The 14,494-nt window shown below is 56.2% G+C and overlaps 1 protein-coding gene across 6 annotated transcripts in view; it reads right to left on the minus strand.

The window, feature by feature from the left end:
* PACSIN2 (protein kinase C and casein kinase substrate in neurons 2) overlaps nucleotides 1–14,494 on the minus strand; it is a 116,026-nt gene that overhangs the window by 12,123 nt on the left and 89,409 nt on the right. For all 6 annotated transcript variants that reach the window (XM_053919655.2, XM_053919654.2, XM_053919653.2 and 3 more), the window contains 3 exons: nucleotides 3,917–4,073; nucleotides 1,913–2,148; nucleotides 400–555 (listed from right to left, as the gene is read on the minus strand). In XM_053919655.2, coding sequence (XP_053775630.1) covers nucleotides 400–555; nucleotides 1,913–2,148; nucleotides 3,917–4,073 — 549 coding nt within the window. The remainder of the gene's footprint in view (nucleotides 1–399; nucleotides 556–1,912; nucleotides 2,149–3,916; nucleotides 4,074–14,494) is intronic.

Raw genomic sequence — 14,494 nt, forward strand, 5'->3', positions numbered from 1 at the left:
AGCAGCATCTCAAGCTCTTTGCTTTGCCTGACTTTCAAGGCCATTGGCACTTCGGTCCTCAAAACCCTCCTTCTGAGGGTTTGATGTCTGCCTGAGGCTCATACATCAGCTCCCCCCACCCGGGGACATTCACAGCTCCACGTCCTGCACCAGAACTCCTTTCCGTCGAGTGCCTGCAGCAACCCCCGCCACCCCAGCACCTTGTCCCCAAGCACAGGGGTCATCGTTCCCCTGTTCGCCCAGGGTCCCACCCCAATCCTCAAGTGGGCACCGTGGGCTCTGGTGAAACCTTCCTGGGGGCAGGAATGCGTTTTAGTGCCACCAAGGCTCCCCATGTGCTGGATATGTGAGCAGGAGAGGCAGGTGCACTCACCACGTAAAGATACACGCATGATTTACCTTCAGAACATCTTGCTTGCATTTTTCTACTTTGTCTTGCAATTTCTTAAGCTGTTCAGGGTTGAGGGATGGGTCCACTTTGCTGTTGTTTTCTCGTGATATCGCCAACTTCTCCTCTTTGCATGCTGTGTGGTAGGCTTTCTTTGCTGCTTCTACCTACAGAGAGAAGGGGCTCCTGAGCGCCGTGATTCGGAAAGGTCAAAGTCTTCGCCTGGGGAAGTGCCTGGCGGTCCAGAGGCGAGGAAAGAGCTGGTGCAAAGCTGTGTGTGGCAGAATCACAAGTGGCTGTAACAGAAGGCTTCATTCAACGGGCACTGACCGGCACCTGCTCTGTGCCGGCACCGTCCTAGGCACCGGGGACGGGCACGGCACCAGGCAAAGGACCTGGGCGTGCATGGTGCTCCGGTCTAGCTGGGGAGGCAACTACAGGAAATTATTCAAGCTGAGGGTGTGTTAGAAGGTGACAAGTGCTGAGGAGGAGAATAAAGCACGGGAGGGACGGGAGCCCTGTGGTGGGGCCGGGCCAGAGGGGCTGCGTGGAGACAGCCACCCAGGTGACATGGAGCAAGAAGGTAAAGCGGGGGTGGCCCTCTGAGGGAAGGGCAAGCCAGGTGGCAGGAACAGCAAATGCAATGAGAGCTCACAGGAAAAACCTAATACAAGAGAGGGGGCAATTTTGGGAGGCAGGGCCACAGGCCACACTTTCCACGATTTTCAGTGACTATTACACACACACGTGCGCGTGCACATAAATACCAATACATGCATAATTTAACGGAAGCTTCCTTACTGGGGCCAGTCACAGATTTCACTTCAGAGAGGAAAGATGAGTTTGCAACCGTGGCCTCATGAGGGGCAGTGTCATTACAAAGGGAGCCAGGGACAAAAAGGAAGAGAAGGGAGATGTGGCCAAGGCAGAGAAAGGAGGAAAGGCCGCTGTTCTAAGCGGAAGATGCAGGTCTGAGGAGGGGGAGGTGGGGCCGCAGCTCCAGAGGGACGTGGGTCCGAAAGCCCCCAGCTAGCCAAGGCGGGACAAGACGCAGCTGCTTTGGTTGCTTCTTTCAGAAAAACAAATCTCAGTATCGTTTGCAACTTTGAGAGAAAAACCCACACAAGGGAGAGAACAATTTTAAATGAATCCTTTCTACTTTAAAAGCCCTGAAGGGGCTTTTAAAAGTCTCTAGCAGACAACCCCCAGGGTTGGGGAAAGTACTGTTAGTGGATTAGAATTTGGGTTTTGGGCTCTGTTGCCAGTGTGTGTCCTGATCCTCAGTTTCCCGACTGTAAAATGGGGTGATGATGTTAAATTTAAGTCTGGACCTTGGGTAAATGTTAGCCACTAAGGCCTTCTGGCCCGAGGGGTGGCCCTCCCTCTATTTCTGAAGCTGCAAAGGCAGGAACTCCTGGGGGTGTTGTGGGGAGCGTTGCTGCGGGGGAGGACTAGGGCCACAGGGTCACTAGCCGGGACCATGGGCCTGCGGAAAGCGGGGAAGCCACTGGCAGGGGGGCGCACCTCTTTCAGCTTCTTGGCCCAGGGCTTCTGTGCCTTCCGAAAGCCGTCCTCGGCCTCCTTGGTCTCCTTGAAGCCGCCCATCATCTGCTTGTGGAAGGCCTCCTTCTGCCAGTTCTTGATCTTCTCGAAGTCCTCGTTCATCAGCGCGGCCTTCACCTGCAGGTGCAGCTCGCTCACCCCCTCCGCCTCGGATGCAATGGCCACCCAGGCCTTCTCCAGCGTCCCGTACTGGGGCCCTGCGTGGACACAAGCCGGGGTCACTGTCTCTGCGGGGCGGGCGGGCCCTCAGGTGCCTGCCCGCCTCTCCCGCGGCCGGGGGCTTGGGCCGGCAGCCTGGCTGGGAGGTTTCCTTTTGGTTGTTTCCGATACTTTTCTCTCGGGGGCTGTTCCTTTTTCAGTTCCTAGGATGATGAAAGTAAGAAGGAACTGAAGCTGAATCAGCTTGGCCATTCTTTTACAAGGGAATTGGGGAATTACCCAAATTTCCTTTTTTTTAAAGTCACTGGGTTCTTCAAAAACTCAAATTTCTGAGGTTTTCATTTGAGTAAGGCTGGCTCTATAAGGAGGGGCCTTCTGAAGTGAGCTGACTTCTCTCCCAGGCCGCTGCCCCCTGGGGGCTCCGTAGCACCACGGCCCCCTCTCCTGGACTACAGGCTCTCCCAGTGGACCAGGCCAGGAGCAGGAACTCGAGAGCTGTCCCCTCAGCAGAAGAGAAGCCCTGTCTCAGGGGAGGAAAGAGAGGTGGAGGCAAGAACCGGCTCTGGCCTAGATGGAACTCTCTAGATTGTGGGATAGGGTGCCTGCCTCACCTCACTCACTGTTCTTAGGAAGGAGACTCCAGCTGGTCATTTCGAGGGTGTGGGGTGGCATGTGATGAGGGAGGGGAAGAGGCAGAAGCCGGGGATGACAGTGGAGCCCCAGGCCCTGTCTTCAAGATGCTCACAGGGAACAATGACTGTCTGAGCTGGCAGCGGCACAGAGAGGCCCTGGAGGGGAGGACTGACTGTGGAAGGTGAGCCCCTCTGGACCTCTAACCCTGCAGCGCCAGGGCAGGACCCACGGGGTGGGGGATAAGTGCTTTGTGAACCTCAAGCTTGGAGTGGACAGAGGGGTTGGGCTGACAGCTGGGTCCCGAGACAGAAACCAGTGACTGCGGGCCCACCCCACACATAGCCACCCCACCACTGGCACCCACTCTGCACCCGTCTCCGCGTGAAGCCCCACAAACAGCCCATTCCAGCATCAGGGGAGACAGAAAGCTGGTCTAGCCCACCTGAAGCAGTCTGCGGCCCTGCCCTCCAGAACCCCGGCCTTCCAGGACCCCCTGCCCAGTGGCCTCACATCCCCTGGTTGGTGCCTCCAAGGACAGAGGTCACTGAGAAGAGCCCCGAGGAACTCCTACTAATCCGCTCTGTCCCAGGCAATCCCCCAATTAGTAGGCTCCCTCTCGACTGCTGGGAAGTGTGTCCTGAGCACAATCCATGGTCACAGCAGCGTTCTGTCGCTAAGCTCCAGAGTCTCCTCCTGTTTGGCTGGAGGGAGATGGGCAAAAACCTATTTTGCATTAAACTTCCAAATCAGAAGCCCTGCCGGGTGTCACCATCCTGTCCCGTCTGATTGCTCCAGGGCCAGGCCCACAGATCAGCAGCTCTGGAGTCAGAGCCATAGGCCGGGCTGCCAGGCCTCTGGTCCGAAAGGAGCACACTCAAGTTTGGGCCCTTGGGGAGCTGTGTGAGTTCAGCTGGCAAGCATGACACATCCTGTGGATGGTGGGGGTTGCCATGGGAGACTCAGGTGCCATCCCCGAGTGGTCCTGTCGTAAGGAAAGGGGAGGGAGTCTCCTGCAGCCTACGCTGCTGGGGGACGACAGGGCCCTGCTGCTCCCCCAGATGAATCACAGGCCCAGTACCTTGAGACACTCTCCTGCCCGCTTCCTTATGAGAGAGGAAGCTGGCACAGGGAGGTTGCCGATTCACCCACAGCTGCCCTGGGCAGGGCCCCTACCCTTCTCCACGAGCTGCCGCCAGCGCCGGGCCCACTCGGTGAGCTGCTGCGCGTATGCCTTCTCGATGCGCGCCCGCTCGTGCAGGCAGTTCATGAGGTCGCTGCACAGGCGGTGGCCGTCGTCGATCCGCTTCACAGTCCGCTTGTAGTTCCCAACCTGGGAGACAGAAGCCGGCCGGGAGGCTGTGGGCTGGGGGCTGCGGGACCCTGCCAGCCCTCCCAGCAGTGTGATGGCCTGACCCTCGCTGCTGCACAAACAGCCTCCGTGCCAAGCAGGCTCCCGGAGGCTCACCCCCTCTCCCATTTGAAAGGCCTCCTGCATCAGCAGATGACAAGCTCCTGTTTCTTGACCAGCAGGAACATGCAAGACAGCAATTTGAGCCCTGGCTGATGTGGCTCAGTGGACAGAGCACCAGCCTGCAAACCCAAGGGTTGCTCGTTCAATTCCCAGTCAGGGCACAGGCCTGGGTTTCAGGCCAGGTCCCCAGTTGAGGGTGTAAGAGAAGCAACCACACACTGATGTTTCTCTCCCTCTCTTTCTCCCTCTCTAAAGATAAATCAATAAAATCTTAAAAAACAAAACAGCAATTCGAGGCTCCTTGGTATCCATGCGGCCGGAGTCTGTGCTCTGACCAGCAGGTCAGGGAGGGAGATGGACCCACTCGGGAAGGGCGGTGACGCAGGGAAGCGAATTACTGAGGGCACCCAGACCTCTCACGCAGACTGAGGGGCCAGGGACAGCTTCCACAGAGGAGGTCTAACTAGAGAGATTTACAATAATAATATTTTAGTAATTTTTCTTGTATTAAAATGATCTCACATTATAGACTCTTGGCTAAAGGCCTTTGGTCATCACAGGTGTAAAGAGTTTTTGGGTGCGCCTCCCCACTGAGCACCTACTGTGTGCCGGACACCACCCTGGGTACTCTGCCCCTCCAAATCCTGCCACCGCCCTAAGGTGAGGGGACCACGGCTTAGAGATGTCGCACAGTCTGCCAAGAACCCGCAGCTGCAGACCTTCCTCTGCATCGACAAGGACGAAGTGGAATTTTAACTACTTTTTGTCACATGTGAAAGGAGAAACCAGCTCCTCATCTAAATTGTAAACGATACAAGAATAATTGGGAAAATACTAGTGGCTCATTTGGAGTGATAATCAAGCATTCAACGTTTCACTCTTCGAGCTGCTGACTTGAAAGGACACCATGTAGCTCATTGGCTACCAGAAATACAAGGTTCCCAGAGGAAATGAGGCAGAAATACGATCTATTGTACTTTCAACCCCTTTCTCCCTGTCCTCAAAAATCCTAGCCCACTTTTTGTCAGTTTCACTCTCTCTAAAACACTCTTGGCCTGGCTGACCACGCCCGTATCTCCTCCCTGCTGAGAGTGGACCTGGACGCTCCAGAGGCGCCGGGCCCCTCTCTGCCGTGCAGTGGCGGGGCCCAGTGGTGCTTGCCTAACTCAGATTTATAAACAGCGGGGCTACCAGAGCTTCTCCTACTCCAAGCCCAGAGAACCAGGTGAGGAAGAGGGTCTGGGGCAGTGGTGGGAAGGGCCTACCAAGGCCCAAAACACAGGGCCTGCATGGAGATGGGTGAGGTGGGGGACGGCCAAGATGACCTGCCGCCAGGGGGACGGCGAGGAGAGCCAGCAGCCAGCGGCCTGGGCAGCCTCTCCGGAGGCCCGCTCTGGCGTGCAGCGGGCCTGCCGAATGAAGCACCTGAGTGCCAGCACCGTCCCCTTCGCAGCCCCGGCAGCCGGGGCCTGGCCTGGCCAGCTACGTCCTTAGCCAGGGAAGCAGGCCAGCAGCCCTCCGACGTACAGAGGCTAGACCTGGGCTCTCAGCTCTCTCCTCCAGCAGCCCCTCGTTCAGAAGGCGAAAACAAGCATTTCACAACCAGTTGGAAGTGACATCACACGCTCACTTCCCATTTAAAAGAGGGCCTTGCTGTCGTTTTGAAATTTACAGCAGGGTGAAGAAAATAACCCACAAAACATCAGCCGGTATCGCTGAGCCGGTGGCAATGGGGGCCCAGATCACAGGGTTCTGAGCGCACCCGACGGCCCCCTGCAGCCACGGGGCAGAGCTGGTTTTCAGCTCACTGTTGCCGACAACATTCAAACTGGTCACCGACATCAACGTGGGCTGCCTCTCCAGAAACCTGCTCACCTCTCTGACTTTCAAAACTCTTGTGGAAAGATCTACGGAAAAGAAAAGGATGTTTCTTAACCAGGTCCATGTTGGTATAACCTGTCAGTGAGCACGCATGGGGCAGGGGAGCAGGTTTACAGCTGTGAGTACGCACAGCACCGTGCGTTCTTGTATTACTACTTAGGAACTGTGCTATTATTTTCCACACGAAGAACTGTAAACCTATTTTTGCCCCACCCTGTGTTTAAATAACAACTCTTGAAATCTGACACGCAGCAAGGAATACCAGAAAGAAGTTTCCAGAAGCGGGTGTTTTATGTTTAAGAGCCGGAGGGTGGAGGGTGTAGGTCGGAGGCCGGAGGGCGTGCTCGGGACCACAGCAGGCCCAGGTTGTCCAGCAACGTCTGCCCCGCTGGCCTCGCTCAGCGCAAAGGCCCACCTGGGCTCGAGACAGACCAGCACTTCAGCCCACACAGAACACTCAGGTGTCACTGTTCCCGTCTCCGTAAACCACCTGGTGACAGAGCCCTGTGGCCAGCCAGTCCCCCGAGTAAGGCAGTGGTGGCCTTCTCAGAGCAGGGCTGCTGACAGCCGTTTCTCTAAACTGAGACCCGGCCACACACGCTGACAGGCGCCCCTCCCAGCCACTCACGGGTGAGCTCAGATGAACGTGTGCCGTGCGCAACCGGCCACAGCAGGTACGAGTATTTCCACCGCCCCACAAGGTCCCTGGCAGCCACTGCTCTGGTGTCTGTCCCTTCCCCAAGAGGGCCAGGATACATGGAGCCTCACAGCTGTAGCCTGGCCTTTGCGACTGGCTCTACGTCTCACCAGAACTCTTTCGAGACCGACCCACGCACTGCCGGAGTTGGTGGTCCCTTCCTTTCCACGGTGAGTTCTTCCTCACCACCAGAGTTCTGCCGCAGGTGACAGCCCCCTGTGCTTCTCCTTCATCCTGCTGAGGGACGGGTGGGCTGTTTCCAGTGTGGGGCGATTACAGACAGAGAAGCTAGGGCACCCATTTGCAGGGCTCTATGTGGGCGTATCTTCATTTCTCTCAGGTAAACACGCAGGAGTGGGGCTGCTCGACGGGAAGGGCACCTTGTAAGAGATGACCTGTTATCCAGCGTGGTTAAGCCATCTTTTCCTATTTCTTTTTTTTAATTGAATGTATTGGGGGGTGTTGGTTAATCCACACAGTCACATAGGGTTCGGGCAGCTGCGCCATTCGCGCCCCATCAGCAGCGTAAGGCAGCTCCAGGTGCCCTGCCTTCTCGTGAGCACTTGGTATTGTCAGGCTAAAAAAAGTTTGTTAAGTAATATATTTTTTAAGGATTTTATTTATTTATTTTCAGAGAGAGGGGAAGAGAAGGAGAGAGGGAGGGAAACATCAATGCGTGGTTGCCTCTTGGGCACCGCCTACTGGGGACCTGGCCCTCAACCCAGGCATGTGCCCTGACTGGGAATAGAACCAGCGACCCTTTGGTTTACAGACTGGTGCTCAATCCACTGAGCCACACCAGTCAGAGCAAAAAAGAATGTTTAAAAAAATTTTAGTCATTCTGTTTACTATGTAGCAACAGTTCACTGTAATTTAATTTGCACTTTCTTAATGTCTAGTGACACTGAGCATCTTTTTTTGTTCCTATTTGCCATCTGTCCTCCTTGGTAGAATGCGTTCTTTTTTATATACTTTTTCAATTGACATATAATGACAACAGGTTTTTAAAATGCAAGAAAATTAATTTTCAAATGTATGACAAATTGGCCATACATTAAATTCAGGGCATAATATGGTTAGCCATTGCTGCTCTATCAGTTCTGTAACTGAAAAGCTTCTCTTTTGCTCTGAAAACACTACCTTGTTCTCAGATGGCCAAATGGCAGACAATGCAGGACTGGAAATTAGCTTTCCTCCAGCCTATCATCACTCGGTTCACTCACAAGGTGCCCATTTTTCAACTAGGGCTGAAGCCACCTGCGCCCCTAACTCCCTCTACATTCACGCACCCCTCAGATATCAAGATACTGAAGACAGGTGCTCAACACGCCACAGTGCTGTCCTCTCCCTCCGGGACAGCCTGGCTGAGGGAGGGGAGAGGGGTGGGAGTTGAGGGGTGGGGGGTGGGGGCGCTATACTGAAGGCAACATCCCAGCCGAGTTTCAGGGACAAGCAGGAAGCTGGCCCCGCGGATGGGAGGTGAGGGGAGGATTCCCACCAGAGGGAATAGTGTTGCCAGATGAAGATGTGACAGCGTAGAGACCTGGGGGCACTGAAATGCCCACCAGGGACGGAACATGGAGCACAGAACGTGGAGGAACAAGGAGAGACTCAGCCGGAGGTGGTGCAGGGGGCGGGTGGGAGGTGGGTCGGGCAGTGAGCAGGCTCCAGGAGGGTGAGACCCCCAGAGGGAAGGAGGGAAGGTGTAATGGACAGTGGCTCTGGAGACTGGGGCCACAGCCGTGGGGAGGAGAGCTAACACAAGTGCTAACCTTAGAAGGGGGAGGGGACTAGGCACGGCAGGCTGGGAGGCAGGCAGGGGATGGGTGTTGACAAAGTGGTCCCACCCTACCTGCCCCAATTCCAGCTCCCTAAGGCTCAGCTCTGCCTCCCCACTGCTACTTCCCTGGCCCCTGCCACCCCTGGCGGACCACCAGCCGGGGGCGCCTGTGTCATCTGCACTTGCTGAGACCATTTCCCACTGGGGCTCCTGCTGGCTGCTCCCCCCAGGGACCACGAGGGCCCATCCGCACGCTGTCCCCATGCCCACAGTCGCAGCTCGTCCCACTTGGGTGTCAACTGTGCGTGTCAGCTCCCTGCTGTGCTGGACTGCGGCCACCTGGCAGCAGGAGCCACGGAGGGCCCGTCACCAGCAGCAGCATCATAACAGAGCACGTCCACATCATCAAGGCCTGTCACAGTCCTCAGCAGTAGGTCCTTTTAGTGGTCCCATTTTACAGAAAAGGAAACTGAGGTGTGAAGAAGCAAAGTCACCCGTGACCACGCAGCCAGAAGGAGGCAGAGCCCACCTTATGGAACCTTCCTCAGGCTGAGAACAGAGAACGTGCAGAGTCAAGACTTAACGGGTTGGGATCATGTGATGTGTACGCCTCCCACCAGCCCCACAGATGCAGGGCAGGCCCGAGGCCAAGGTGGTAAGGCAGTGTGCCGGCGAGGCTCGTGTCAGGAGCCCCAGACCGGAAAACTACTGAGCACTCTTGCCCAAGATGCCCTCATTTCCCTCTCAGAATGCTCACGCCCTTGAACCTGCTACCTGAAGGCCTTTGCACGCTGCTCCCTCACCCCCCAGGGGTGTGGTCGAGGGCGAGCCTGCTGTGCCAAGCAGACTGGACAGAGGCGAAGCCCTGGTGCTGCCCTCATCTGGCCACCCCACGGAGCTGGGGTCTCGTTTCATTCAAAGCCCAGGAAACATCAGAGAGGCTCCAGAACATTCTCCACCAGCTTGAAAGACAGGGTGAAAGGTGACCCTCTGGGGTCCCTTAACTCCAGGTCCACGGACAGCAGGGAGAGCGGCTAGTTTGGGTCCATCAGCCCCCAGCCCTCCCTGACACGACCTCCTCTCCTCCTCCTCGCACGGGGTAGGGGATCCACAAAGGTCTGGCCCTGCCCCGAAGTAGCTGACCCTGTACCGGTCAGGCTCCCCGCATTCCTATTCCTCCAGCTGGAAGGTGCCCTTCCTCTCCTCCATCCCCCAGGCCAGGCACACGGAGGGCGCTGGGAGCCGCGTAGCAGGCCACAGAGCCAGGGGCACTGAGGAGCTGCTGAGGGCTCAGAGGCTTGAGCAATGAGAGGCCCATGGTCCTTCAGCAAGTGGTTAATCCAGCGAGTCCCTCGAGGTCTCCCCTCAGCACACCTGCAGACAGGAACTCCACGGACAGCAAATGAGCCACCACGGACGCGCACTCCTGCCCGTCTGGCAAGACTCGCTTGGGGGTCGTTTACACACGCACCAGCCTCACAGCTGCTTCGCTTACACTCACAAGGTGTTCAGTTAAAGCCAGGGGCTGAGGTAGTCTGTCCCTACGTCTGCCGGGAGGGTCTGAGGACTGGGCCTCGCGGTGTCACTGCTTCTCACCCGCCTTCCCCACAGAGCCCATGGCAGAGGCCACATCCTGTACACACACTGCCCAGCGTCCCCATGGTGACAGCTCAGGGCCTCCCAGCTAAGGCACCTTTCTTACATCCTACCCCAACCCCTGCTCTGACCCAACCTTTCCAACTAAGGGGTCACAATCGATTGTGGGGCTGCGAAATCGGATGTGTGCTTGAAACGCCAAGGAGTCCGGAGCGCCTCTGGAAAACCCTCAAGGCCGCGCTCTGCCAGCCCTCCTCCCCTTAGGGTTCCAGCTCTCCTCTGTCTCCAGCCTGCCTTCCAGCTCACCGTCCCTCTGGGCTCCCCACTCCCCCTGGTGCTCCCTGGACCATGGCCGGGACTAGCCCTAACCTCTGAACTCCCCACCCTCAAAACGGGGTGATGCTATTGGCCAGGCAGGGCCCCAAGAGGGCAGACAGAGCACCCTTGCCAGCCTGCTGCTGCTCCTGTTTGCTGACAGCCTCCACGGGCCTGCTGTGTTCTCTGGCTGCTCTGGCCCAGCTCTGATTCCTGTCCCTGCATCAGGGTCTGGCTCCAGGTCCGCCCGCCCCACCCTCCATCCCGGGGATCTGCACCCAGCCAGTGGGAGGATGAGGGAAATGAGACTATCACCCTGCAAGGCACCCTTTGCTGTCTGACAGTTTGAAAGCCTGAACTCCAAACTTCAACCACTTTAAAGATCAAACTGTATTATCAATATTTAATTAACATGTTCAAGAAGACAAACTAAAAATGGATGAAAATGAACCCCAGAAATTCCAACTCTCAGGTCTAACCCTGCAGGCAGAACACACAATGACGTGGAGAGGAAGGATGTGTTTAACCAAAGCTATTTCAGAACTGAACTCCTTAGGCCTGTTACTCGGACCTGGATAAAGGCCCCGTGACAGCCTGTGACTTGTTCACGAACACTGCACGTGACCTACCTGCAGCCCTCGTTGTCACACACCCACGAACAGTGGTGCCAGGGTCCCTTTCCACTTGGGACTCTACCTCTTCACACCAAGACAGAAGCATTTCAGTGTGCACAGGCATTGCAAAGGCACGCTCCTCTCCCTGCAGAGCTCCCAGGAGGCTGGGAGCAGGGGCAGGGGAGCAGTTCTGGGGAGCAGGCGCCCGGGCCCACCTCCCGCCCTGCTACCCACTGAAGCTGAGCAGCACCAAGCCTCCGAGAGCAAGGCCCGGGCACAGAGCGAGTGTGCAGTAAATGCTGGCTGCCATCACTGGTCCTCATCTCTAGACTTTCTGCTGCAGGTTAACATCCCTGCAGAAAAGTACCCAGACTGCAAGCATACGGCTTGCATGCATTCCGTTAGATGATTTATCCGGGTGTACACACCCACAGGTGGGATTGCAACAAAGTCGCTGGTCTCCTAGAGCCGCCCTTGAGAGCTCTGGAAGGCAGCCCACTGTGGGGAGGGGCCTCTTCTGCATCCTCCCAGCATCTGGTCTGGATCGTTTAAAAGTCATTTTGTCCGTTTTACTCTGGCCATATCCCCAAGGCCTGGCACAGAGTAGGTGTGCTGTAAATGTTTGCCAAAGCCCTGGCCGGGTGGCCCAGTGGTTTGGGGCATCGTCCCATACACCAAAGGGTTGCAGGTTTGATTCCCAGTCAGGGCGTGTACCTGGTTTGTCAGTAACCCTGGATGGGCACATGTAGGGGGCAGCCGATCGATGTTTCTCTCTCTCAAAAATCAATTTTAAAACATCCTCAGGTGAAGATTAAATACACACACACACAAACACACACACACGATTTCTGCTCAGTATTGTGGTTGTTTGTGTGCACATTTTAACTCCAAACATTTGTTTATAAGCTGCTTCTGAGCAGGGCATGGTGTCACCAAGCTTTAAACCTCACCTTGTCCCTGATCATTCAGTATGTCAGGCACTGCTGTGAGTCCCAGGGACCCAGGTGAGAATCCTGTCCTGTTCCCAGGGAGTTCACAGCCCAGAGCACCAGGCTGGGTGGGCACTTGGAAAGGCTGCCTCAGCCTGCCAGGAGTCAGGGAAGGCTACCCCATGGGGCGCTCCCTGAGGGAAAGTGGAGGTCAGATAGGAAAGAACACCCCCCAAGTGCCCACCCTCCCAGGAGGGGAGGCAGCTCTTTGTGGACGGGAGCTGGGGCAGGGGACTGTGGCTGGGCTGCAGTCCAGGACAGAGGTCCTCAGGAAGGGTGGGGCCGTCCTGCCGCTCCCACCGCATGCTCTTGTCTCAGTCATGCTGAAGAATGTGGTTTTACTTGGAAGGTGACGCAGAGCAAGGGGAGGACCCAGAGGCAGGGCCTGGAAGCAGAGGACACCGTGGGAGGGCCCACAGGAAGACTTGTCAGAAGCAACTGATTCCTCCCCCGCCTCCCCCCAACCCAGCCTACGGGCAGAGTGTGCCAGGCTCCAACTTGCTGAAGAAGCCAGCACTTAGGAGGCATTGTCCATTTGGCCCCAACTTATCCAATCCTACAGGACTTCTCGCCTCTAAAACAGGCCCTTGGCTCCTAGGAGGCCAAGGTCTTCAGGCCTCTGCAATGCCACGCTCATCCCAGCTTCCAGACTTTGCCTGGAATGCCACTCCTTCTCCCTGCTCCGAAAGGCAAAGCCCAGCCCTAGCTACCCCTATGCCTCGCCTGTGACGCCAGCCCCTTCTCGGAACTCATGGCACTGATAGGCAGGGCAGCAGCTTGGCCCGGGTGCCCTCGTCCTCCACAGAGACCACCAGCCTCTCTCCTCCCAGCTCCGCTATAAGCTCCTCACTGTGGGGATCAGACCCCTCCTCTCTTTGTCTAAATCTCTTAGCATACAGAAAGTGCCCTCTCCAAATACCCACTAAATACTCCTACCTGATGTCCTGTCCCTGTGGGTCACCTCCCCGCCCACAGACGGGTACTTGTTCACTCCTTCGTCTAGCAGACATTCGAACACCTAGTGACTGCCAATCCTGCTCTTGCTCCCCTCCTCTGGAGGAGCCCCACTTCCTTGTGCACCCCAGCAAATGCCACCGCACCTCATAAGCACGTGCTAGCTCAGTCTCCTCCCTCGGAGGAGGCCACGCCCCACCCCGTGCAAGCACACGGCCAGCCCACAGAAGTCGGTTCTGGGATGGCCCCTCCAGTTAGTACCTTTTGGTGGAAAGGAGTAAAATTAACACAAAAGACTTTTCCACCTCGAGACAATGGCTTTCTTTAGATGTGTGCCCCATGGCAGGCCACGCAGTTGAGAAATCACCTTCCATGGGAGAGAGGGAACTTGCAGGAAGAAGCTCAGAGATGCACAGCTGGCGGCAGCACCGAAGGCACTCAAGGCAGAGCCCGGCCAGCTGGGCCTGAGCAATCCAACATGCCTGCATTCCGCACAGGCAGCACCAAGGAGGGCGACCACGGCGCTTCTGGCTGGCACGCCGAAGGTGATTCCAGACGCCCCATCATGAGAGAGCCAAGCCCGCCTAGAAAATACACCCATTTGCCTTTGCATTCTGCAGGCTAAAGCAGGCGCTCTTGTCTACTGACAGTATCGCAGCTAAGAATTTAGCAGGGAGCCCAAGAGCTTAAATTACTGGCTTGTTAAAGCTACTTGATTTAATGCAGGCTGATGACAAACTCGTACAGTACATTTTTCTTTAACAGGCAGCTGAAGATTTCTATACTAGCATTATATATCTAGCGACTTCATTTTTCCAGAGCAGTTCCTGCCGTCAACTGGGTAATGACAATGACACTGTGGAACGCAGCCTGCAGGAACAGGTATGTCGTGTGTGGGTTGGAACCCACGTCTCCACAGCAGAGGGACAGGGCCCCAGCCAGCACCTGTCCGACACCCACACTACTGCGCATGATCTCATTCCCTTAACCCCCACAAATGCCAGGATGTGGGAGCCATCAGCACCCCCATTTTACAGACTGCAAAATCAAGGCAGAGGCAAATCAGTGACTTGCCCAAAGGCACATACATACACACCCCGAAGCCAAGCCCAGGCCCCCTGGATCCAAAGCAGGAGTCTGAACCTGCCCATTGCCGCTGTGGGCCCAGCACTCACAAGACCACCTGTGTGCGCCACCCTCTCTGCACTGCCACCCAGCTCAAGGCAGCTATTGAGTAACACCAGAGGGCGTCGTCACCACCATTATAAAATAGACAGTGGCCCTGGCCAGGTAGCTCAGTTGGTCAGAACATCGTACCGATACACCAAGGTTGTGGGTTTGATCCCCAGTCAGGGCACATACAAGAATCCACCAATGCATGCATAAATAAGTGGAAGAACAAGTTGCTGTCTGTCTGTCTGTCTCTTTCTCTCTAAAATAAATAAATAAAAAAT

Source organism: Desmodus rotundus, chromosome 3, assembly GCF_022682495.2.
Source record: "Desmodus rotundus isolate HL8 chromosome 3, HLdesRot8A.1, whole genome shotgun sequence".
Classification (NCBI taxonomy): Eukaryota; Metazoa; Chordata; class Mammalia; order Chiroptera; family Phyllostomidae; genus Desmodus; species Desmodus rotundus.